Consider the following 25114-nt stretch of genomic DNA (forward strand, 5'->3'; position numbering starts at 1 on the left):
ACCATTTGCCAATATATTTTCCCCTTACATAGGTTGCCTTTTAGTTTTTTTTTTTTCTTTATTGTTTCTTTAATTGTGCAGAAGCTTTTTATCCTGACTTAGTCTCAATAGTTTGTTTTTATTTCTCTTGCCTCAGGAGACATATCTAGAAAGATGTTGCTATGGCCAACGTCAGAGAAATTTCTGCCTGTGCTGTCTTCTAGGACTTTTACAGTCTCAGGTCTCACATTTAAGCCCTTAATCCATTTTGAGTTTATTTTTGTGTGTGCTGGAAGAAAGTGTCCTAGTTTCATTTTTTTGCATGTAGCTGTCCGGTTTTCCCAACACTGTTACTTGAAATATTGTCTTTTTTCCTTTGCATGTTCTTGCCTCCTTTGTTGAAGATTTACCATACATTTGTGGGTTGGTTTCTTGGCTTTATATTCTTTTCCATTTATCTATGTGTCTATTTTTGTACCAATATCATACCGTTTTGATTACTATAGCTCTATAATATAAATTGAAGTGTCGAATTGTGATACCTCTAGTTTTGTTTTTCATTTTCAAGATTTCTTTGGGTATTTGGGGTCTTTTGTGGTTCCATACAAATTTTAGGATCGTTTGTTCTAGTTTGTGAAAATGCTATTAGTATTTTGATAGGAATTGCATTAAGTCTGTAGGTTACTTTGAGTCCTATAGACAGTTTAACAATATTTGTCCTAATCCACGAGCATGGAATAACTACTCATTTCTTTGTGTTGTTTTCAATTTCTGTCATCACTGTGTTTTTTTAAATGTTTATTTTTGAGAGAGAGAGACAGAGAGAGAGAATGCATGAGCAGGGGAGGGGTAGAGAGAGAGGGAGACAGAGGATCCAAAGCAGGCTATGCACTGGCAGCGGAGAGCCTGATGCGGGGCTGGAACCCATGAACTGTGAGATTACGTCCTGAGCTGAAGTCGGATGCTTAACCAACTGAGCCACCCAGGTGCCCCTCTTTCATCAGTGTTTTATAGTTTCCAGAGTACATGCCTTTCGCCTCTTTGGTTAGATTTATTCCTAGGTGTTTTATTATTTTTGATGCAACTGTGAATGCAATTTTTAAATTTCTCTTTCTGCTACTTTATTATTAGTGTACAGAAATGCAATGGATTTCTGTACATTGATTTTGTATCCTGTGACTTTAATGAATTTGTTTATCAGTTCTAATATTTTTTTGGTTGAGTCTTTCAGGTTTTCTATGTATAGTATCATGTCATCTGCAAATAGTAAAAGTTTTACTTCGTCCTTACCAATTCATATGACTTTTACCTATTTTTTGTTATTGTCAGATTGCTGTGGCTAGGATTTTCAGTACTATGTTGAATAAAAGTGGTGTGAGTGGAGATCCCTGTCTTGTTCCTGACCTCAGGGGAAAAGCTCTGTTTTTCTTCATTGGGTAGGATGTTAGCTGTGGGTTTTTCATATATGACCTTTATTATGTTAAGGTGTGTTCCCTCTAAACTGACTTTGTGGAGGGTTTTTATGAATGAATGTTTTACTTTGTCAAATGCCTTTTCTATATTTATTGAAATGATCATATGGTTTTCATCCTTGTTGATGTGATGTATCATGTTGATAGATTCGCAAATATTGAACCACCCTTGCATCCTAAGAATAAATCCCGCTTGATCGTGGTGAATGACTTTTTTAATGTGTTGTTGGATTTGATTTGCTAATATTTTGAGGAATTTTGCATCTGTGTTCATCAGAGATATTGCCCTGTAGTTCTCTATTTTTTGTGGTGTCTTTCTTTATCTCATTTTGTTACCAAGGTAATACTGGCCTCATAGAATGCATTTGGAAATTTTCCTTCCTCATATTTTTTGGAAAAGTTTGAGAAAAATAGGTATTAACTCTTTTTTATTTTTTATTTTTATTTTTATTTTTTTTCAATATATGAAGTTTATTGTCAAATTGGTTTCCATACAACACCCAGTGCTCATCCTAAAAGGTGCCCTCCTCAGTACCCATCACCCACCCACCCCTCCCTCCCACCCCCCATCAACCCTCAGTTTGTTCTCAGTTTTTAAGAGTCTCTTATGCTTTGGCTCTCTTCCACTCTAACCTCTTTTTTTTTTCCCTTCCCCTCCCCCATGGGTTTCTGTTAAGTTTCTCAGGATCCACATAAGAGTGAAACCATATGGTATCTGTCTTTCTCTGTATGGCTTATTTCACTTAGCATAACACTCTCCAGTTCCATCCATGTTGCTACAAAAGGCCATATTTCATTCTTTAAACCACAATTTCTTTATCCATTCATCAGTTGATGGACATTTAGGCTCTTTGCATAATTTGGCTATTGTTGAGAGTGCTGCTATAAACATTGGGGTACAAGTGCCCCTATGCATCAGTACTCCTGTATCCCTTGGGTAAATTTATTAACTCTTTTTTAAATGTTTGGTAGAATTACTCTCTGAAGCATCTGATCCTGGACTTTGGTTTATTCGGAGTTTTTTTATTACTAACTCAATTGCATTGCTAGTAATTGGTCTATTCAAATTTTCCATGCCTTCCTGCTTCACTTTGGTAGGTTATGTGTTTCTAGGAATGTATCCTTTTCTTCTATGTTGTACAATTTGTTGGAATATAATTTTTCATAATATTCCTTTAGGTCATTCATATTTCTGTGGTGTTATTTCTCCTCTTTCATTTGTGATTTTATGTGAGTCCTCTCTCTCTCTCTCTCTCTTTCTCTCTCTCTCTCTCTCTCTCTCTGTGTGTGTGTGTGTGTGTGTGTGTGTGTGTGTGTGTGTGTGTGTATTTTATGAGTCTGGTTAGAAGCTTCCTAATTTTGCTGATCTTTTCAAAGAACCAGCTCCTGGTTTCATTGATCAGTTCTCTCTCTCTCTATTTTTTAGTTTCTATGTCATTTATTTCTGCTGTAATCTTTCTTATTTCCTTCCTTCTGCTAGGTTTGGGTTATGTTTATTTTTCTTTGTCTAACTACTTTAGGTGTAAAGTTAGGTTGTTTATTTGAGATTTTCCTTGCTTCTTGTGATAGGCCTATATTGCTTTAAACTTCCCTCTTAACTGCTTTTGCTGCATCCCATAGATTATGGACCATTGTGTTTTCATTTTTCTCCATGTAATTTTTTATTCTTTGATTTCTTGGTTGACCCATTCATTTATAGTAGCAAGTTATTTAACCTCCAAATATCTGTGCTCTTTCCAGATTTTTTCCTGTGGTTGGTTTCTAGTTTCATAGTGTTATGATCAGAAAAGACACATGGTATGACTGTTCTTTTTGAATTTGTTGAAACTTGTTTTGTGGCCTAAAATTTGATCTATTTTGGAGAATGTCCCATGTGCAATTGTAAAGAATGTGTATTCTGCTGTATAGGGATGGAATGTTTGGAATATATCTGCTAAATCCATCTGGCCCGGTGTGTCATTCAAAGCCACTGCTTCCGTGTTGATTTTCTGTTTGGATGATCTGTCCATCAGTGTAGGTGGAGTGTTAAAGTCCCCTACTATTATTGGATTACTATTGAATAGCTCCTTTATGTTTGTTATTAACTGTTTTATGTATTTGGGTGCTTGCATGTTAGGTGCATAAATATTTACAATTATTATATCTTCCTGTCAGACTGTCTACTTTGTTATCATGTAGTATCCTTTTTTGTCTCTTATTACACTCTTTGTTTTAAAGTCTATTTTGTCCAATGTAAGTATTGCTACCCAGGCTTTCCTTTGACATCCATTGTGCATGCCAAGTGTTTCTCTGTCCCCTCTCTTTCAATCTGCATGTGTCTTTAGGTCTGAAATGAGTCTCTTGTAGGCAGCATATAGATGGGTCTTGTTTTTTTATCCATTCTGTCACCCTGTGTCTTATGATTGGAGTATATTCAAAGTAATTATCAATTGGTATGTATTTATTTCCATTTCATTACTTGTTTTGTGGTTGTTTTTGTAGTTCTTCTCTGATCTTTTCTTGCCTCTTCTCTTTCATGGTTTTCTGGCTTTCTTTAGTGATATACTTGGTTTCCTTTCTCTTTATTTTTTGCATATTTATTACTGGTTTTTGATTTATGGTTACCATTAGGTTTGTATATAACATTTTCTGCATGTAGCAATCTATGTTAAGTTGATGGTCGCTTAAGTTTGAACCCATCCTTTGCTCCTTTCCCCACCATATTGAAGGTATATGGTGTCATACTTTATATCCTTTTATTCTATTATTCCCTTGGCTGATTTTTACAGATACACTTATTTTTACTGCTTTTATGCTTCCATTTTTTTTTTTTTTTTTTTTACTCTTATTTATGGTCTTTCCTTTCCACTCAAAGAGTCTCTTTTAACATTCTTGTAGGACTGGTTTAGTGGTCATGAACTCCTTTAGCTTTTGTTTGTCTGGGAAACTCTTTATCTCTCCTTTTATTCTGAATGATAGCCTTGATGGGTAGAGTATTCTTGGCTGCAGATTTTTTTTTTTTTTTTTCTTTTCAGCACTTTGAATATATCATGCCACTCCCTCCTGGCCTGCAAAGTTTCTGCTGAAAAATCCTCTGATAGCCTTATGGGGTTTCACTAGTATATAACTGCCTTTTTTCCTCTTGGTGCTTTTCAATTTATTTCTTTATCACTACTTTTCACTATTTTAATAACTATGTGTGGACCTGCTTGGGTTGATTTTGTTGGGGGATCTCTGGACCTCTTGGATTTGGATATCTGTTTCCTTCCCTAAATTAGGGAAGTTTTCAGATATTATTTTTTCAAATAAATTTTCTGCCCTCTCTTTTCTCTCTTCTTCTTCTGGGATCCCTATTATGCAAATGTTATTACACTTGATGGACTCAATGAGTTCCCTAAGTCTATTCTCATTTTACATATACTTTTTTTACCCTTTCACCTCTCAGCTTGATTATTTTTCATTACTCTGTCCTCCAGGTCACTAATTTGTTCTTCTGCTTCCTCTAGCCTGCTGTTTATTCCATCTAGTGCATTTTAATTTCATTTATTGTGTTCTTCATCTCTGATTGGTTCTTTTTTATCTTTTGTTAAGGGTCTCACTGATGTCTGCTACTCTTTTCTCAAGTCCATTGAGTATTTTTATGGCAGTTACTTTAAATTCTCTATCAGGGAAATTACTTATATCTGTTTTGCTTGGGTCTCCTGCTGTGGTTTTCCCCTGCTCTTTCATTTGGGACATATTCGTCCGTCTCTTCATTTTATCTAACTCTCTGTTTCTCTGTGTTAGTAAAATCAGCTACATCTCCTGCTCTTGAAAGTAATGGCCTCATGAAGAAGAGGTCCTGTAATTCTGCAGTGCAATGTCCTATGTTCACCAAAACCTGGCACTTTTGGGGTGTCTCCTAAATATGCTGTGTGTGTCCTGTTGTGTCCTGGCTGCTTTTTTCTTTAGTCCAGTAGTCTATGTTGAATCTCTTTGCCTGTTGTGGGCAGTGTTTGGTCCCCAACTTGGATAGAGTGTGCAGTCTTAACAAGGTACCCAGGGATCCGCTTGCCAAGTGAGACCTGCCACTGTAGCTGCCACCTGACTGTGCCACTGGGGTGGCTGCACAAAGTGCACACGGGTGGGGTGCACATTTTAACGAGGTATGTAGGTATTCTGTGGAGCCTGCCAGCAAAGTCACCAGGATTCTGCAAAATGTGTGGGTCAGGAGATGTGGTGTTGGTAAGATTTGCTGTAGTCTTCGGAGGGAGGGGACCTGCAGAGCTGGGACTGAGGAGGGACGGTTTGGAAGGGGCAGATCCCTGAAGCCCAGGGGGCTGGGACCTGATGTAAGTAAGTTAGATAGTAAATGTCTATGCTATGCCGGTTACAGCAGGTGGCCCTATGTTAATGCTGGAGGGTGGGAGAGGGAAATGGCACCTGCCTGCTCCTTTGTCCATGGAGGATTTTCCCTGAGAACCCTGCCCCTCCCAGACAAGCTGTGAGTAAATAACTCTCCCTCCTGTTTGCCTCAGGTGTTTTTCAAAATGCTGCTTCTAAACTGTATCTCTGGAGGCTGTTTGTTGTGCTATCTTCTTAAGCGTGGGTCTCAGCTTCCTACCGGCCTCCAGGCCCTCCCAGAATCCAGCCCACTGACTTTTAATATTCCAGGCCTTAAATTCTGCTGTTTTTAAGAACTCACAAAATTTGGCTCCAAAAGCTTGTTTGTTATGGGGACTGTCTTCTCCATGCAGGCCCAGGATGGTAGTCTGTTTCTCTCCCCTCTCCTCGCTTGGCTTCCTCTCTCCCATGGTGGGTTGGTTCAGCTTTCCACTGCATCTCTGCTCTTTGTACCCTTTCACAAGGCCTCTTCTCTACTTGTAGTTGTGGAGCTCATTGTGCCAGTCTTCAGGTCATCTTCTGGGTTATTTACACCCATGTGTGTGTTGCCTAGTTGTACCTGTGGGCCAAGGTGAGCTTGGGGTCCTCTTACTCCCTTCTCTGGTATTATTTTTACATATAGGAAAGCAGTATATTTTGAGAGTAATTTTATACTTTATTGAAATCTCTAATTGGGTTTCAGAATTTTTGTAGTTTTTCAATGATGGCTGGTTTCCTCATTCAGTCATTCAACAGTCTTACGCAGGGTGGAAGGTAAGCTGGAGGAATGGGAAGTTGTGCCCTTGACACTGTCCTCTCAAGTCCTGATTGACCTCCTGTCACTGTGGATATTGATTTCATGAAGCAAGATCAATGTGAAGTTCCATTGCTCATAGACTCTTTTCTTTTCTGAGTTTATTTTATTTAGCAGCTCTCAGGCTACTTTTCCTCATTCTCCAGCTCAGATTCCCATCTGGTCTCAATTTGATCAGAAGCTGTGATCAACAACAAAAAGAAATTACTTGGTTACAAATTATCTCCTTTAGTCCTGTATCTGGTTATCCCCGTCTTTATCCCTCTTGGTTGGAGCTCTTACTAGGTTCTTGAGACTTGTTCAGTTATTTCTCACATGCTACACTCACTCTGTGACTAAGGAAAATATCCCATATTTGTGGTTCAAATTGAATATGAATTTAATTGAATATTCTTCATTCATTCAATTCCTACTTATTTTTTTCAGTTTATGATGTTCCTTTTTTTTTGTTTTTTTGCCAATACTTTTGTTTCTTTTTATTCATTTAGCTGATTTTAGAAACAGACTGTAGGCAAAAGAACACATTCACTGTCTTCCTAGAAATCCACACATAATTATTTTAATAATTATGTGTTAGCTATTTAACACTATCAGTATTAGCTATTATATTATGCTTTCCTTAAATGAAGTGTCATTTCCTAATTTTTAAAAATCTTACCCTCTCTTCAGGTTGTGGAGCCTAAGTTGTTTTACACTTATAAAGCCTTTATTTTTTGGAGAATATATATATATATATATATATATATATATATACACACACACACACACACACATATATATGTGACTTATTTCTTATTTAAAGCAGTTTTATTTTGACCCTTGATTATAGTATTTTCTTGTTAAGATATGGAAGGTTTAGGGGTGCCTGGGTGACTCAGTTGGTTAAGCGACTGCCTTTGGCTCAGGTCATGATCTTGCGGTTTGTGGGTTTGAACCTCACCTCAGGCTCTCTGCTGTCAGCGCAGAGCCTGCTTCAGATCCTCTGTCCCCCTTTCTCTCCACCCTTTCCTCGCTTGTTCTCTCTCTCTCTCTCAAAACTAAGCAAATATTTAAAAAATGATGAAAGTTTGATCTTTATATTGCTATTGACAATTTTCCCATTTCCTGTTGTTCTTGACAGAGAGTATTCATTTAAAAATTATTTGCATAAAAAATAAATAAATAAAAATTATTTGCATAGAAGTAAATGTATGGATGCATACATTGTTTGAATATGGGGTCATATATTCTTTTTAGTACATAAATATTTGTTAATTAAGTTAAATGTTATAAATTTGGAGGAACCAAATTCGATTTTTAATAGTAGCAAAATCTGATTCTCTTAAAATATATAATGTATCTTTTGTATATCGTTTCATGTTTTATAGTAAGTATAATTAAACAAACATTTACAGTAATATTCTGATAGTATTCGAAAGGCCAGTTCATACATTTTAAAATTGCAAAGCCTGTGTGATGTAGGTGAAAGAGCAACTGTAGAGTCTTAGCAGATCTCAGCATGAACCTCCCATTGAAGACACTAGGAATTGATGTTTTAATCAAATAGAGCTATTGTCACTCAAGCACATTATAAATTGCCAACATGTATTGAGAGCTTATTGCATACCAAGTATTGTACTAAGCCCTTTATTCTCATTATCTCCTTCAATTTTCACAACAAACCTGTGAGGTCAATAGTATTACCTACTCTACAATTCAAATGGAAAGATTTTGTTTTGTTTTGTTTTGTTTTGTTTTGTTTTGTTTTGTTTCATTATGTCCAGGACCTCCCTCTAAGTGATATTTTTCATAGGATCCTTAGTTGGGATGGAAATATTCGCATAGATGTTTGATAAAGAATGAATAGTTACCTGAAAATAAGGCTAAGCATAGACTATATAAACAGTGAACCATTTCGCAATTAGTTATTTGGTAAAATTAAATGAAACTCGTTCAGGGTCCATATTAAGAGTAGTTTCTGCACTGTATTCATTTTCTTGAATAAAGCCCATCCATTTCCTTTTTGAGAGATATTTTAAGCCTAGTCAATAAAACTGTGTGTTTTTATTAAACATATTATCTTAAAGTTAATGAAAAGAGTGGCAGATTTTTCTGTTTTTGTTGTATGAAAGACGTTTGAATCATAAAAAGTGGCTGTTTCATAGATTCATTTGGTAGGTAAACTGTCAGGTTGTGTCCATAAGTGGGTCGTCATGTTATTTCCTTTATTTTTATTATTTGAACTCAATTTAACTTCAGTTTCACAATTTATCTATTGTGGATCTGAACTAAGTAGGACAGAAGAAAAGGTGCAGTTCCATTAAGCTCTAACATATCATTGGCTGTCAGGTAAGCCTTGTTATGCTGTCCATCCTCATTTAACTATCCCACAAGATCTCTTAATGAAGTTAAGCCCCAAGTTCACTCCAATAATTCTGTGGCAAGAGTTTGTGCAATGTAACAATTCATCACTTGTCAGGAAGGCACTTTTAGTTTATACATTTAATAAGGGCATCCTCTAGCTTGGTTAATTAGAAGTGAACAGTTTGCATATTTACTAAATGCAGAGTGTCATTGCCACCACGGCCTATTGCCTACATGAATTATTTCTCTATCTGCAATAAACAGCTGGGTAATTATTACTGCCATAATCAGATAAATTCCCTCTGTAAGGCTTTTCTTACATGGCAATCCTTTGAACTCATCCAAAGCTGAACAAAATTTATGAACTCCAGCAGCTAGGCCACTTTTTCATACTATGGTGTCCCTGTTCACTATTTCAAGGACATAAGTAGAGAACCATTTATATTGTGTAAATAAGGAGAATAAATATGATTACCTAAAGATAACATTTCAGTAAACCTCATTTTAAAAGTATAATATTCTGATCTCATCCAACTAAGTGATAGTGGTTTAGCTGTCTCTAACTGTATCTAGATGACAGCTCTTTTAATAAGGAATAAGCTGAGATGTAAAGAAAATAACATTTTAGTTTTCAAGAACCAAATTAGTCTGTAATGTCAACTATACATGTGACTTTTTCTCTGTAGACTCATTTTATATGTAAAGATACAACATTTACAGCAATTAATTTGGTAGAATTTAGATAATAACACACTAGAGTGTCTAAAATACAGCACATATTCTGTGCTCTAGAAACAGTCTGTTACTTCTCCATAACTGGTAATTAATGACATAATCCATAGATAACTTTATAATATGGAATGATTTCTACCATTTGATTACCGTCTTTTTCACATACTAAATTTTTAACAAGATTGTACTACCTTTAACATAATGCTATTTCAAAAAATTTTAAAAGCCAAGTATATAAAAAAGGGTAAAAAGCTTCATTCCTGAAATAGAATTAACAAAAGGAACAAGCTTATTTAATTGGATATAATCTTTTTATATATATGTATTTAATTGTTTCTTTTTTTCAAATTTAGCTCTTTATACAGTGAATTTTAGGTAGTTTACAAAGAGTTATATTAAAAAAGAGGAAAAGAAATAAGGACCATAGTAAAGGAAAATGCAGAATGATTACTATATTATTGTGACTTATCAGGAAATGTGGTTAGTTAAGTATATACCATTGTGAAAATGTAGAAAAAAAATACTGCATATGCCAAGAAAGAGCTTTTTCTAGCCCTGACCTAAAAGAAATGTCACACACGAACCTTCAGTAGGATGTGCTGGTAATGTAATGAACTGTGACTTCATTAACTTTTTTTTTTTTTAACAGAAAAAAACCTGAATTTCAAGACTCTCTTTTTTGTGGTGATAAAAAAAAAAAAAAAAAAGCTAGAGTATAGCATCAAGTTTTATTCATTTGAAAGCAAGGAACTAAAATACATTTGTTTATGGACTTAGTCTTGTGGTCGTCTACCTTTGAGGAAGGGAAGAATTGAAAGTTCTTATCTCACTTATCCTAGCTGATCTCTTGCTAAGAGATAGAGAGAGGAGATTTCCTTTTTTTTTTTCTTTTGGATTCTGTGAGAAAGACTAGGAAATCTATTTTTAATATTATTGATTGAGAATGAATTTATACGGTGGAAATAAGATTTAGGTACGTGATATATCTGTGTACAAACTTTTCCAATCAATACTTAGGTATGTTTAAATTATTGTGAAAATGTATTGAGAAAATGTAACCATTTTATGTAACCATAAAAAGTTACTTATAATTCTATCCATTGAGCTATTGAACCTTCATCTTATTAGGTTCTTTAAAGCATAAGACACTGTTGATAATTTTTTTCCTCTAATCTCTTTTACAGCTTGGATTCTGTGACACTACTCTGTCCTGCTTTCCTTTCTACTTTTCTAATGTTTTTTCTTTGTACTTGCACTTATTTGCCTGATCTTAAATATTAATGTTCTCTCTTTGATGCATTTGCCTTTTCACCGTCTGTGTCCAGACAATCTCTTCCACTTCTGTGACTTCAGCTAGCATTTGTATTGTGAGGACTCATAAATCTGCGTATTCTCCAGCCCAGAATTGTCTCCTGATTTCTTAGACTGATTATAAAACAATTGGCCAATAAATAGTTTTCTGAAACTTATTAGATAATTTTCTGAAGTTACATGTGATGTGCTCCTACGTGTAATACTACTTTAAAATTTGTTGACATCATACTATCACATGTTGTTGCTTTATCGTAGCGTCCTGATTAATTTAGAGATGGACCTGGTCTGTGTTGAGTCGATTGCATGCAAAAGCAGCAGCAATTAGTTTTGCCTTAAAATTAAGTTAACACAGTTTACATGAGAGACAATGTGTGATTTTCGAGTGAACACAAAGTAAATAAGATCTTGCCGTTCTTTTTATATGAAATAGACATTTGGCTACCTCACCTCTAAATTCTACCCCAAACAAAACTTCAGTAGCTAGATCCTCACCCTGCACAGCTGAATCACTGTGAAGATATGCAAAGGGGGGAAGATAAGATGTGCCTTGATCTACCTTTATGCGGAAAGCCCCCATGCTGTGTCTCAAAGTCACCATCTGTAAAGTCGTTTCATTTCACAGAGAACAGGAACCTTGTTAATAACACCTGCCCCTTACCAACCTCGGTGGAATGTTGTGAGGGTGAATTAATGTCTGTGAAGCCCTTGGAGCTCCTGAAAATAATGCACTATGTAAATACCTTTCATTATTATAGCTCTTATTGTACTTAACACAATGTCACTCTCAATTATTTGACATCATATATATTGTATAAAATTTTACTTCCTTTTACAGAAACTATCCAGAATGGTAAAAAGAAAATAATTTTTTCAGTGAAATATGTGCATATTTTTAGAAAGAATACTACACAAAAAATTCTTTTCAACTAAATTTATTCAAAGGAGCCAGAAGAAGAAAAAAATTGATTTTCATGAATGATCTTTGAATGGAGTCTTATTGCTTTTTAAAATCATGCAAAGTAGGCAAATGAAATAATGGAGCAATTGGATGATCCCTTTTTATGATCCCAGTGAAGTCATGGTGTTGTAATTTTATAACATCAACCATTATCTTCTTTTTTTTTTAACTCTTTTCATTTTCCACGCGTCTAGTCTATAGAGTACAAATTTGCTAGCATTACCCTTGGAGAGCCCGTTCACCCTAGGTCAAGAAACCTTTCTTCTAATCTAACATGCATTCCCTCTACCCTTTTGCTGTTGATGGCCCAAGTCTACCAGAGAGAGCTAGAGTTCCCCGTGAACAGTTCAACCTCATCTCCTACTGCTCTCTTCTATCCCATCTCTTTGGTTCAGTACTCAGTGCTTCCACCTACATGAAGCTTTTTCTGATTTCTCTGGATTTTAAGCACGGCATCCGTATTGCTTCGTACTGTGTCTATAGTCTAGTTGGTTATCTGCTATTTTATTTATAAGCTACTCGAAGGCAGGGATTGGGCTTTACACATCTTTATTGCTTTTAATATCTTAAACATACTTGTGACTGCCTAACTGAATATACAAATGAGTGCTAATGTTCTTCAGGATTTTAACTCTTAAGTAGCTTAGGCGTTTTGGGGAGAAATTAATCTGTACAGCAACAAAAGATTTTCAAGAGTAGCTAAAAATACTTTTTGAGAGGACTTGTCGACACGTTTCCAGAACGTTAGTCTCCACTTCGGGTCTCAGAGTAAGGTGTGAAGCCCAGGAGCACCCTGAGCGCTTGAATGTTAATGACCCTGTGCCACAGGGTGCTTAATTGTAAACTGGGTTTTCCCTTTGTAAAGTGCTGCCGGAAAGGAATCCGCAACACCTGTCCAACACTTCCCCCGGCCTCGGTACCCAGGGGACAAAATAAGTGGTTTAAATGGTGAAGCTTTTGTTTCTCAAGCAAATGTTTTGGGTATTTCTCTGACTTCCACATAATCTTTCTAAGGTTTGATCAATCCCCAAATCGTTTCGGATGTCACACACCAAGTCCAAGCATATGATTGGCTTTATTTGTGCTTAATATTTTTGCTTATGTTTTAGACCTAGCCTTTTGTTTTCTTTTATTGTCTACTCATTAGTTAATTAATTAATATGGACAATCATGAGAGACAAAACAAAGTACATTCAACCAATTTAACTAAAATACCTTTATGTCATAATGTACCACAGCAGAAAGTAATGCTTTCAACCAGTTTTCGTTGGAAGGCTTCTTACATTTTCTTTGACTTCATTTCCCATGAAAACAGAGCGAAGATGCTGGAGAACTGTTTGAATCCATTTCCTTAGAAGTATTTTTTCTTCAAGATGATTCAGATGATGACATTTTGTTTTTATTTGGTAGATTATGTAATATTATTACCAGTTACCTCTGAGATTTGGGGCACTTATTTTTTTTTTTATTTTTTTAACATTTATTTATTGCTGACAGAGAGAGACAGAGCATGAGCAGGGGAGGGGCAGAGAGAGAGGGAGACACAGATTCCGAAGCAGGCTCCAGACTCTGAGCTGTCAGCACAGAGCCCGAGGCAGGGCTTGAACTCACAAACTGTGAGATCGTGACCTAAGCTGAGGTCAGATGCTTAACCGACTGAGCCACCCAGGCGCCCCATGGGGCACTTATGCTTTAAAAAAAATCTTTTTTAACGTTTATTTATTTTTGAGAGAGACAGAGACAGAATGCGAGGGGGTTAGGGACAGAGAGAGAGGGAGACATAGAAGCAGAAGCAGGCTCCAGGCTCTGAGCTGTCAGTACAGAGCCTGATGTGGGGCTCGAACTCCGAGCTGTGAGATCATGACCTGAGCCAAAGTCAGAAGCTCAACTGACTGAGCCACCCAGGCACCCTGGGGCACTTAGGCTTTTAAAACAAACTCCATTTATTTTTTTTTCTCTGTCAAAATTATGATTCTTATGAAAATATTGTGATGTACATATCATGTCTCCTTTGTAGTACTTCTTAGTCCCTTAGCTTATATGGTGATATTCATATTAAAATTAACTGAATATAATTGCGTCTCTTTATGATGTCATACTAGTGAGTAGAGTTGAATCATCTTAGTTCCTCAGCAGACTTGATAATTTTCATTACTGCAGACTAGTGCTTCTCAAACTTTAGCAGGGTCCTACCCCCCAGGATTTCTGAGTTGGTCTGGTGTGGAACCTGAGAATGCACATTTCCAGCATTTCCCAAGTGACCCTGATACTGTTCTTCCAGGGACCACATTCTGAGAACCACTTTATAGGCAAAGAGCCAAAATCCTGGTTCTTCCCCACTTCCCAAGAGAGGCTTTCACAATATGGCTTCGTCCTTCTTCTAATTAAACCATAAGGAGTTATGGAATGTACTACTGGTCAGCTGAGAAATAGTTAAAAAGGATGGTAGCACTTAATTTATACCAGATAGTAGACCAAATACTTTGGGAGGGACACATCAATGAATAAACCTTAAGCCCGACCTTCGGCACCTCCACTGGTGGGGGGAGTATAGGAAACATGGCCGCAACTATAACGTACGATAGAATGTAGTAGACATATGACAGGGAGGATTGTGAGGGTGGAGACAGCTAGAGATTAATATTATTGAAGTGATCTATGAAGACTTTTTAGAGGACAGGGTAGAGATTTTTGGTTTTGGGTTCTGGGCTTGTAAAGACAAGAAGATGAGAATTATAAAGAGATTTTTTTTTTAGTACCATATTTTTAAATGAATAAGAAAATCAAACAGAATGGAAAAATATAGTTGACTCTTGAACATGGGGTTCTATACAGTTGTCAACTGTCTATACAGTTGAAAATACATGTATAAGTTTTGACTCCCCCAAACCTTAACTGCCAATACCCTGCTGTTGACTGGGAGCCTTTTCAATAACATGAACAGTTGACTGTTAACTGCCAATACCCTTGCTGTTTTCAATAACATGAACAGTTGATTAACACATATTTGTATGTTATGTGTATTATGTTCTGTATTCTTACAATAAGGTAAGCTAGGGAAATAGAAAATATTATTCAGAAAATCATAAGGAGGAGAAAATGCATTTACAGTATTGCCCTGTGTTTATTGAAAAGAAAACTGCATGTAAGTGTGGTTCAAACCCATGTTGTTCAAGAGTCAACTGAATTGGATTGGATTTAGGCAAAATGTGTAATATGAGTATAGTATTGTACATAAAGGCATAAATTTTGGTGCCAGGACTGTATTCAAATTCTAACTTTCACCTTCTAGTTTGGGAGTTTGGGAGAAGATTTAGCCTCTGTGCATCTCATGTCCTCATCTAAAAAAATGGGAGTGATAATATCTGCCTCACTAGATTGTGAAAGGATTAAAAGCAGTAATGTGTATGTCTTAGCCAGGAAACTCTTGGAAATAAAATATAAGTGTAGGATTAAACTGATAATTCTTTATTTGGATGTTTTAAGCCCAGGGCAGAGAGGGTGAGGAAAAGTGGAAAGTGAAATGTCATAGCTTGAAACAGACTCTGGATGCCATGATTTGGTATAAGATTATATTGGGGAGTATTCAGGGAACAACATCCGTAGGGTGGTGAAGTTGAACTGCATCAGAAGTCTCAGCCAATCTCAGGAAACTCGGGATTTGGTTGGGTGTTTAGAGCGGACCCAAAATTGAGAAAAAGGCTCTGGGCCTCTGTACTCCTTCAGTCACCAGTCATTGGATGCCAGCTGGAGGGAGAGGGAGACAAAATCTGAGGCGGAGCACCTGATTTTCTCCAGTGGCATGCAGCTGTAAGCTGTCAGCTACCAGTGCTCCTGCACTGGTTCTGTAGGGAGCAGTGTGATGCGATGAGCCCCTGCAGCCCTGGCCGCCACTTCACATCGAGTCCCGCAGTGACTCAACCAGGTCCAGCAGGTAGGCAGGCGCTGCTTTATCCATCAGCCACGCAGCTTTGCCAGGAAAACCCTCAGCGGTGCATGGAGGACACAAAAAAGGGAAATTTATTTGCATGGCTCTCTTCTGTCCCCAATTTCCCACCAGTCAAGGTTCACCCCATGCCTCCATGCCTTTTAGAAAACCAGATTCCTTGCTTTGCATCATGGAATTTCTTCCATTAATTACACACTGATCAGGAGAGGAAAAAGATGAAATCACCGAAGGAATTTGAGAAAATATAAAAGATCGGTATCCAGTTGAGTAGATAAAGTCAGTAGCCTAGAACATGGCCTGGAGTAAACATTCAATATATAGCTAACATTTACGTAGTGGCTTCCTATGTGCCAGCCCCACTCGGAGTATTTTACATAGATTGATGTATTTGTTCTTCACAATAGCTTGTTGAAGAAGAAACTAATACTAATATATTTACATTTTATAGGTGAGGATATTGAGACTCAGATATTAAACAGCTAGTAAATAGCATAACAGAGTTTATAACCAGGTGTCATTTCAGAGTCTGTGCTGACTACTGGATTGCTTCCAAATGGCTATTTTATTTTTATTATTACTATAATAATTAGAATATGTAAATTTTTATCATTATAAATATCACTAGCATTAGCAAAATGTACTCAAATAGGTAAAGCTTTACAAAAGTTTTGGAAATTTTTACCTTCATTTTTAAACTGATATCATAAAACATTTTATATATATGAAAAGTGATGGAGGAAGTCCTAGGACTTACCTAAGTTTCTTTAACTATATAGTAGAAAATAGGATCATAAAAGAAAAGAAAATATATGTAATTCATTCAATAAAAAAATATCTTCTGCATAGTATTTCTTGCATCAGGATGACTATAGCTTTTAGATCTGCAATTATAGAATCTGTCAATCTAAGGATTCTAACTCCATTTCTGCCATTAACTGATTTGTTATTCAGAGTACGTCATTTTATCCCTTTATGTGTTTCCATATTTGTAAAATAAGGTAATTATTAACACCTACCCCATATATATCACAGGACTGTTTTTTAAGGATAGAAATAAGACCATATATATACCTGAAATGAGAAAAAATATTGAAAACAACCCGGAATTATTTGGGAAAAAAATTAAGTGTTTTAAAAGTTCTGCATTAAAAAAAAATCACTGGGTGAAAAAAATCATAATTTTTATAATTTTATAAAGAAACCTAGTTAGAATGGTTTCCATCATTTAATCTTTAATGGGATCATAATTTTTTATTACATTCTTTACACTGAGACACATCTTCATCACTACTGATGTAACAAAAACTTGTATATCAGGGATAGAAATTTATTCAGCTCTTCCTACTTGGTCATTAAACAAAGAGGACTTGACATGAATATAACTGTGATGTTCAATATATCTGTACACTCTCAAGTATGGCAATAAATCAGGGACATAAGATTGATTTTTTTCAAAAATTGTACAAATGTATGAAATTAATTACTTTTGTGTTTTGAGATTACCCAAGGTTAGCTTTTCTAGTGTTTTGTCAGATTTCTTGGATTTATTTTTAGGGCTTCCCAGTTCCTTCTGGGTTTACTGTGTGTTATCGTTACATATTGGAAACTGACATTCTTTTATAGGACTTTCAGTTTTAGCTTTCCTTATCAAGCTCCCTGAGTACATGGCTGTTTTTATTTTACATTTTCATATCCAGAAGATGGACTGTTTTTACTATAGCAAATAATCTACACTTTTGATTTTGTATCCAAATCCTATTACTTCTTTGCACTTTACCTGTTCATGTGTGTGTTCAATTATATTGGGCCTTTTTTCTTTCTGATGTAAGATCTCTTCTTATTCATTAAATCATTTATAGAGCACAAACTTCTTTGTAGATTTTTTTTTTTTTATTTTTGTGATTGCTCGGAAAATTACTGTGCTTATCTTTGGAATGACATAAAATTGGATACACGCATATCTGAGTAATTATCCTTGTAGTGGCAGTTCATTGGTTATTTTAAATTATCTTAAAGACTTATAAGAGGAATTATAGAAGAAATGATTTTTACGTAATATTAAAAGTAAAGATGAAAATTAATAATGTATTTAGTTTTTTTATGTAACATGTGATTGTTATTTTTCCTGGCCAAAAAAAAAAAATAATAATTCTCATTTATTCATATGTAACTGCCTTGAAATTTGTACCTTAAGGACAAAGAAAGGTCACCAATCCTTCTAACTCCTGGTTCTTTGTCAAAAATGGACACAGTTAATGAGGTTTGTTTGGTACAGAACAAATTCTCAGACACAGATAGAGATCCTTTCAATGGAAACAAATTTGTTTGGCTTTACCAGGTTACTTAGCGATTAATAATAGCCTTGAGATGCAGGTCAGAAAGGTCATTGTACCAGCTTGCCAACACAATCTAAATGTGCAGCCAGCCCAGCTCTGTGGGCGCAGAAGCCCCCAAAATACTATGCATAAAGTAAAACAGGCTATTTTCTGACTCCTTTTTTCATATTAATAAGCAATTTTCAAGAGAAGGGTGGCAAAATGAGGGCCATGCCACTCCAAGTAATTCATTTATTTTGCAATTTAATCTTATGTTGAAAAAAATTGCTCTGCTGCAATAGCATAGCATGGTGATTTTTAAACGTCAGTGTGTTTCATAAGTAACCTTGTATGAAGTATTGTATTAGTAGCCTTTAACAGAAAATTGCAACAAAAATATTTCTAGACATTGAAGTAGAAATGAAAATCTTTTTTTTTTATTATTATTTTTGGAATCTTTCCCTGTACTCTCCCTTGACATCTTTGAGGTAGATGCTCAGACAATTTACTTAAAATTTTACTTCAAGAACTGGATGCTAAGTTATATGTCTACTTTTTAAAAAGAATAAAGTATAATTTCAAGATAGCATTTTAACACGAATAGTTAAATATGTTCTATGAAAAGAAAGGATTTACTCTTTCCATATTTGATAATATCTTAATCTATTTATCAGGTGTTTTTCTTCACATAGTGTGTTTGAAAAGTTTATTTTTTGTTTAAATGTCTTAGATATACATACACAGAAATGATGCAGTTTTCATTACTTTAATGGAGTTTATTGTACCTAGAAAACCATGAACTTATTCACCTAATTTAACTTTTATTTTAAGTATCCGTATGATTGAACAAAATAGCCTTTCAAGTGCAGGATAATATATGTAATCATGTTGGTATTATTTGAACTGTTACCTGCAGTAAACTTACAGAAAATTAAGTATATGTATAAAAACCCATCATGCTCTCAAAATTAGCCCATTAGCATACAAATTCAATGATCAGAGATTTCCTAATACAGATTCAAAATTTAAAGGAAATCAGTAGCTCAGACGTTTTCTTGGGATATTTAGCTATGTCCAAAATAGTCAATCTTCAACCAAGAAAGTGATAACATAGTAGCTCACTTGCTTTGCATTTGATCTATTTCCTCAGCCACTGAATTAATTATAACATGGAGATATTTGATTTAAAGAATTTAACCACTGAAAAGTCACTTAAATGCTTTGTAAAGATGGCAAAGATTCAGTGGAATGTGCAGGTAAGATAGATTACGCCGCTGATTTTGATGGATGTGGATGATGGTAGCCCCTCACAAACTTCCTTGATAATCATCAGTGGAAGAATGAAAATGTTAGCAGATTTTTTAGTATCATAAATAACTACGGATTGTTTTGATGCAGGGAGGCGTTAGAGGAGTTTGCAGAGATGAAAGAAAGGGAAGAGAAGAAGGCCGACCTCGAAAGGGAAGAGAAGAAAAGAGATTACCAAGCCCGAAAGATGCATTACCTCCTCAGCACAAAGCAGGTTGGTGGACCTGTCCCTGACAGCTCCCGTAAACCACTTGGGCCCTTAGCCTGACAGAGATAAAGTAGCAGGCTGAATGGGACATGACTTGTTGAAAAGATATCACAAAGACACTACTTCGAGTTCAATTTCGTGCTTCTGTGTAGGTGTGCGCAGGCACCATGACTCGTCCGTGACAGCAGCTTCATAGAGGCAGCCGCTGTGACGCTGGCAGAAAGGTCCCAGTCAGCAGGGTGATGTGCCGCTGTGATAACACAACACCAAGGGCATAACCTCGCTTTTAAAACCCATTCTGAGTGGCTGATTGTTGTTTTGCGAATTGATCAAGAACTGAGAAGTTACGAAACTGAGGCAGCTTTCATGTTTTCTCTTTTCCTTGAGCTAATGTTGAGATTAAAACCCTTCTTGCACCCTTTCCAAATGTTGATGCAAGTTTCCAAGTAAAGCTTTGAAACAAAACTGCTTCAGAAATTACATCATCATATTGAGATATACAAATGTGGAATTTAGAATACTTAGAAGTATTTTCTTATAAATGGTAAAATTTTCTTGCCTTCGATCTCATCATAGTCGCTAAGAAAAAATACATTGCATGTAGAATATTCTGCTCACAAAGAAATACGGTGAAAAAAAAACAAAGGAGTTTGGGGGTTGGGATGTTCTGTTACTTGAGCTTTAGGCAGGAAACTAGCAATTTGTGGGTTTTTATTTCTTCTTATAGACGGTCAAGTACAGTGTCATGTTCCAGCCAGAGTCACACATTCAGATGTCTCAGACATGGGCAAGTCAAGTCCATGGTGGAGGCCGGTAGAGGGTACAATCTGGGACTGAATGTCATGCTTTGAGGCATCCAAATTCAAAAACATTAAGTCCTGGGGTGCCTGGGTGGCTCAGTGGGTTGAGTTTCCGACTTCGGCTCAGGTCATGATCTCACCGTTCCCTTGTTGGAGCCCCGCGTGGGGCTCTATGCTGACAGCTCAGAGCCTGGAACCTGCTTCGGATTCTGTGTCTCCCTCTCTGTCTCGGCCCCTCTCCCACTCATGCTCTGTTTCTCTCTCTCTCTCTCAAAAATAAAATATTTAAACAACACCAACAACAACATTAAGTCCTGGACTGGTCATGTACATTCAGAACAGAGAACTGCACTTCTAGCATCTATCTGGTGGTCTCTAATTAGCAGTACTTTTCAGTAATGATGACTGTCTTTATATTTACTTGGATTTGTATAGCTGAGTTATCTTCATTTAACAGATAAGAAAACTGAAACTCAGAGACAATGATGTGACTGGTTCAGAGACACAAAAAGACACCTCAAACTGAGGTCTTCAGACTCTAAATACCTAGGCAATAAAGATAATTAAAAAAAAAAAAAAGTCAAGGTATTTTCAGTTTTGATTATAAATCCGTAACAATGAAAATAAATTTTTTTTTTTAATTTTTTTTTTTCAACGTTTATTTATTTTTGGGACAGAGAGAGACAGAGCATGAACGGGGGAGGGACAGAGAGAGAGGGAGACACAGAATCGGAAACAGGCTCCAGGCTCTGAGCCATCAGCCCAGAGCCCGACGCGGGGCTCGAACTCACAGACCGTGAGATCGTGACCTGGCTGAAGTCGGACGCTCAACCGACTGCGCCACCCAGGCACCCCAACAATGAAAAATTTTATCTGTTTGATTAGTGGGCTACATGTTTTTAAAATGTAGACTCACAAATCACAAATTCTTTTTTTTTTATCTTTAGTTATTAGTAATTTCAATTTTGATGAAACTAAGGGAGTTATAAATATATACTTTAATTCTTGAAACCTGATAATAATTATTGGGTACAGTTGTTTATTTTGATAACTCTGAACCCCTTTTATGCTTTGAATCTTTCTTAATCTGAGGTCTAATTGTGTTGTTTATACTTACAACAGGTAGTGTAATAGCAGAAATAATTTTTTAAATGGTAAAATCAGATTTAATGGAAACATTTGTTAATTCTCTTTTATCTAGGGTTACTTAGATATCGAGTACATAGTGGAATATTTTATGAAGTCCATAAAGACTTAGTTGTTTTACTAACAAAAATAATAAAGCAAATATCCATGGAGTACTTACCATGTACCAGAGAGTATGGTTGATACTTTATATGCATTATTTCTTTAACGATTTTGATTTCATTTCACTTTTAAAATTAAGCACCTGGTTTAACAAATTATTTCAGAAACTTGACCATGTGACTTGCCTCCTGGACCTTAATGAATTTTTAATATTACAATTGTGTTTTAAGTATATTTATGTTGTTAAATGCAAACTGTCAATGCTCTAGCTAATTTTTCTTCTTGTTTATATCTTGCGGAGTGCTGGTAATAGCTACGTATATAAACTTTAGTTTAATGATCCCTTGTCTCCAGAACTCTTAGCATCCAATAGAATGATTTTTTTTTTTTCAGGCACTGTGGTACAGTAGAAAGAGTATGGGTATTGACATTAGTCTCCAAACTCTCCTACATAGGGTAAGATATTAGGAGATTACCTAGAATTGTCTGTTTCACTCTGCACTTTAAAAGAACATTTCGAGGATTGAATGTAACATATTTAAACTACTACCTGGTCCTTAAAGAGCATTCAGTAAATGGTAATGATCATATTATTGGAATTTAACCTATGGAGGATAAACAAAGTGTCTACACTTTGATTTTCGTCTGTCTTTGCTAGCTGTCCAAAGCATTCATGTTGTCATTGCTTTGCTTTGCTTTCCTTTAGTTATTCATAAAAATTATTAGAAATATTTATAATGCTCTTCCCCCAATATCCCCTTCCTGCATTTTACATCTTAACCTAAATAAAGATATGCAACTCTAACATTAATAAATATATTGAATATAAACCTTAACTTTAAAGTCCATCAATTATTTCAAATGACATATTTTTGAGTATCTATAATCTATCTGACTAGGACATATAAGTGTATACTGTATGATCCTTAACCACAAAGAGCATTCACTCTGATTTCAGTCCAACGCCAAACAAACTTTTTTACTAGAAAGAAATCAACACTTTTCAATTACAGCTTATATAGGTATTCACATTGAATTTAACAACCATTTATATTTATCATTTTGCTGATTCCATTTAACAAAAATCTTTATTTTCCCTAAACTAAGGAAGGATTAGAGAATGAAAGACACATGTTTCAATGTAAGTATTATTATTGATTTTCTCAGCATGACTTGGCTATTGGGGAGAAATTAAGCTGCAAATTTTAAAACATCCCTGAGATGTTTACAGCTTAATTGCATTGCTTACTTTAAGAGTTTTGATTTCAAATTGTATTAAATTCACATTTAAGTCCAAAATAAAAGCCAAATACGAATTGGGTATTTTTAAAGGCTTGTGTTAGTATTAACTCTTAACTTGCGTAGTTATTTGAAAATTTGCTGAATAAATATTCAAGTGTAAATAATTTTTAAACAAAGTATCTCAGAACAGGAAAAGTTTTGCAGATGTATTTAAAAGGAATAATGCTAGTCTTTTTGGAACTATTTTATTAGTGATTTCAATAATTAAGGAGTGATTTATAATGATATATAATGATAGTTTGTAGAATACTAATTTTTGAATTAAATTTTCATAGGCCTGATGTAGCTTCACTTAGATGAGTAGAAATAAAACATTAATTCAGACAAAGAATGTTTTAGAAAAGGAAAGGAATTTTCTAAGCCAAAATTGTATTTGTGAATTCATATGTAGATAATAAATGAAGTCATGTGTTATTTAATATATTAATAGTTTGGGGGACTATTATGCTGATACATTCATACTGATAACCTAGTTTCAAAGTCAATGTTAGTGTAAATCTAATGCATATGTTAAAATAGTTCTAAAATCTATCTTGATTTTAACTGATATTAAGTATCTCATCTTTATGCAAGCAAATATGTTAGCACTAATAGGAATTACACAAGTAAATAACTAATATTGCAATGAGTGAATTAATAGACCCCTCAGGGTTTTATTAATTAAAAAGTTCAAGTCATATTAAAGCACCTTTTGTATATGTTTATTTCAATCAGAAAGCTGAACATGGTAACTTATTTGCATAAATAATCAATCACCATTTACTAGTAGTAATAAGGTTAATTTGTTGCTACAGACATAATAGGATTAGTCAATTATATTTTCCAGAAAGTACTGTTTGTTATGCACCCCATCACCTGTAAAACAGGATTGGGTTTAGCGCCCTTATTAAATGAACACATCAAAAAAATCTTTGTCCCTGTAAAAGTTTTATAAAAAGAAAGCTAATTTCAGTTGATTTGAATAAGTAAAATGCAAACATTGCTTCCATTTGTAAATTTAATTTATCTTTCTGCAAAGATTGATTATTTAATAAAGTTATTTATTTTGATTCAGTAACCAGTCAAACTGAATCTAACACATATAGGACATATTTCCTTTGAAGAAAATCTCATTTGCAGATTTGTTTTATTCCAAATAAACTGACTTTCATTCCCTGTCCTTGTTCTTGGGTAATAAATTATGTTGTCTGCTCCACCTACTGGTGGATACATGCAAAGGCCTATTGTTGGATTCATTAGAAGATACTGCCTCTAAAATGTTGCCGGAATTTTTATGGATCCTGCCCGGGAGAACAGCAGAGTTACAGATACAAATAGAAAACTCAAGATCCACATCATAAACAGTTAATATTTCAAAATATAGGATATTGTATACAGTTATATACATTGTTTCCTGATCAGTGAAAAATATAACCCTGTTTTTTATTTCAATATGCTCATGGAAAAGGATAGGTACAAAATATATTCGTGATTAAGTATGTTATAACTATATGTGTTTTATTTTATAACAATGGTTTTAATAGTTTATACATATTCAAGTTAAAACTAAAATGAAAGTTTATTAATTAAATAGAGTTTGCACACATTTTACAGAAGTAATTTTCATGTCATCATTTATATAGTAGGTTTTCAATGTTTTTTCTTTAATGGGTAGTGAAAATTTTTAAATGGACACTGAAGTAATGATTTTCAGTTATTTAGGATTCTTTAAAAAGACCCCATGCCCCAATGAATATTAATAGAACATTCTCTTTAATTACTTTATTTTTTGAGAGAAAGAAATGATTTCAGCAACTTATTTTACAAAATGTTGTCAAATCATATGTGTACACAAAAGAAAAATAGCTTAATTTTACAAACTTAATGTAACAAAAATTAATTGATACCCTGTTGATATGGATAACATACTGGTATGGATAGCATGTTTATAAGACAAATCTTATAAGGTGAAAAAACTGTTAAGAAATATAGTAAATCTGGGGCGCCTGGGTGGCGCAGTCGGTTAAGCGTCCGACTTCAGCCAGGTCACGA

The 25114-nt window shown here is 35.1% G+C and overlaps 1 protein-coding gene across 4 annotated transcripts in view; it reads left to right on the forward strand.

Moving 5' to 3' along the window:
- Positions 1-25114, forward strand: part of SPATA17 (spermatogenesis associated 17) — a 201468-nt gene that overhangs the window by 56264 nt on the left and 120090 nt on the right. For 3 of the 4 annotated variants that reach the window (XM_049635223.1, XM_049635224.1, XM_049635226.1), the window contains 2 exons: positions 19616-19739; positions 22175-22237. In XM_049635223.1, the coding sequence (XP_049491180.1) occupies positions 19616-19739; positions 22175-22237 (187 nt within the window). The remainder of the gene's footprint in view (positions 1-19615; positions 19740-22174; positions 22238-25114) is intronic. The other variant, XM_049635225.1, reaches the window with a different exon arrangement.

The sequence above is a fragment of the Panthera uncia genome, chromosome F1 (genome assembly GCF_023721935.1).
Source record: "Panthera uncia isolate 11264 chromosome F1, Puncia_PCG_1.0, whole genome shotgun sequence".
Taxonomy (NCBI): domain Eukaryota; kingdom Metazoa; phylum Chordata; class Mammalia; order Carnivora; family Felidae; genus Panthera; species Panthera uncia.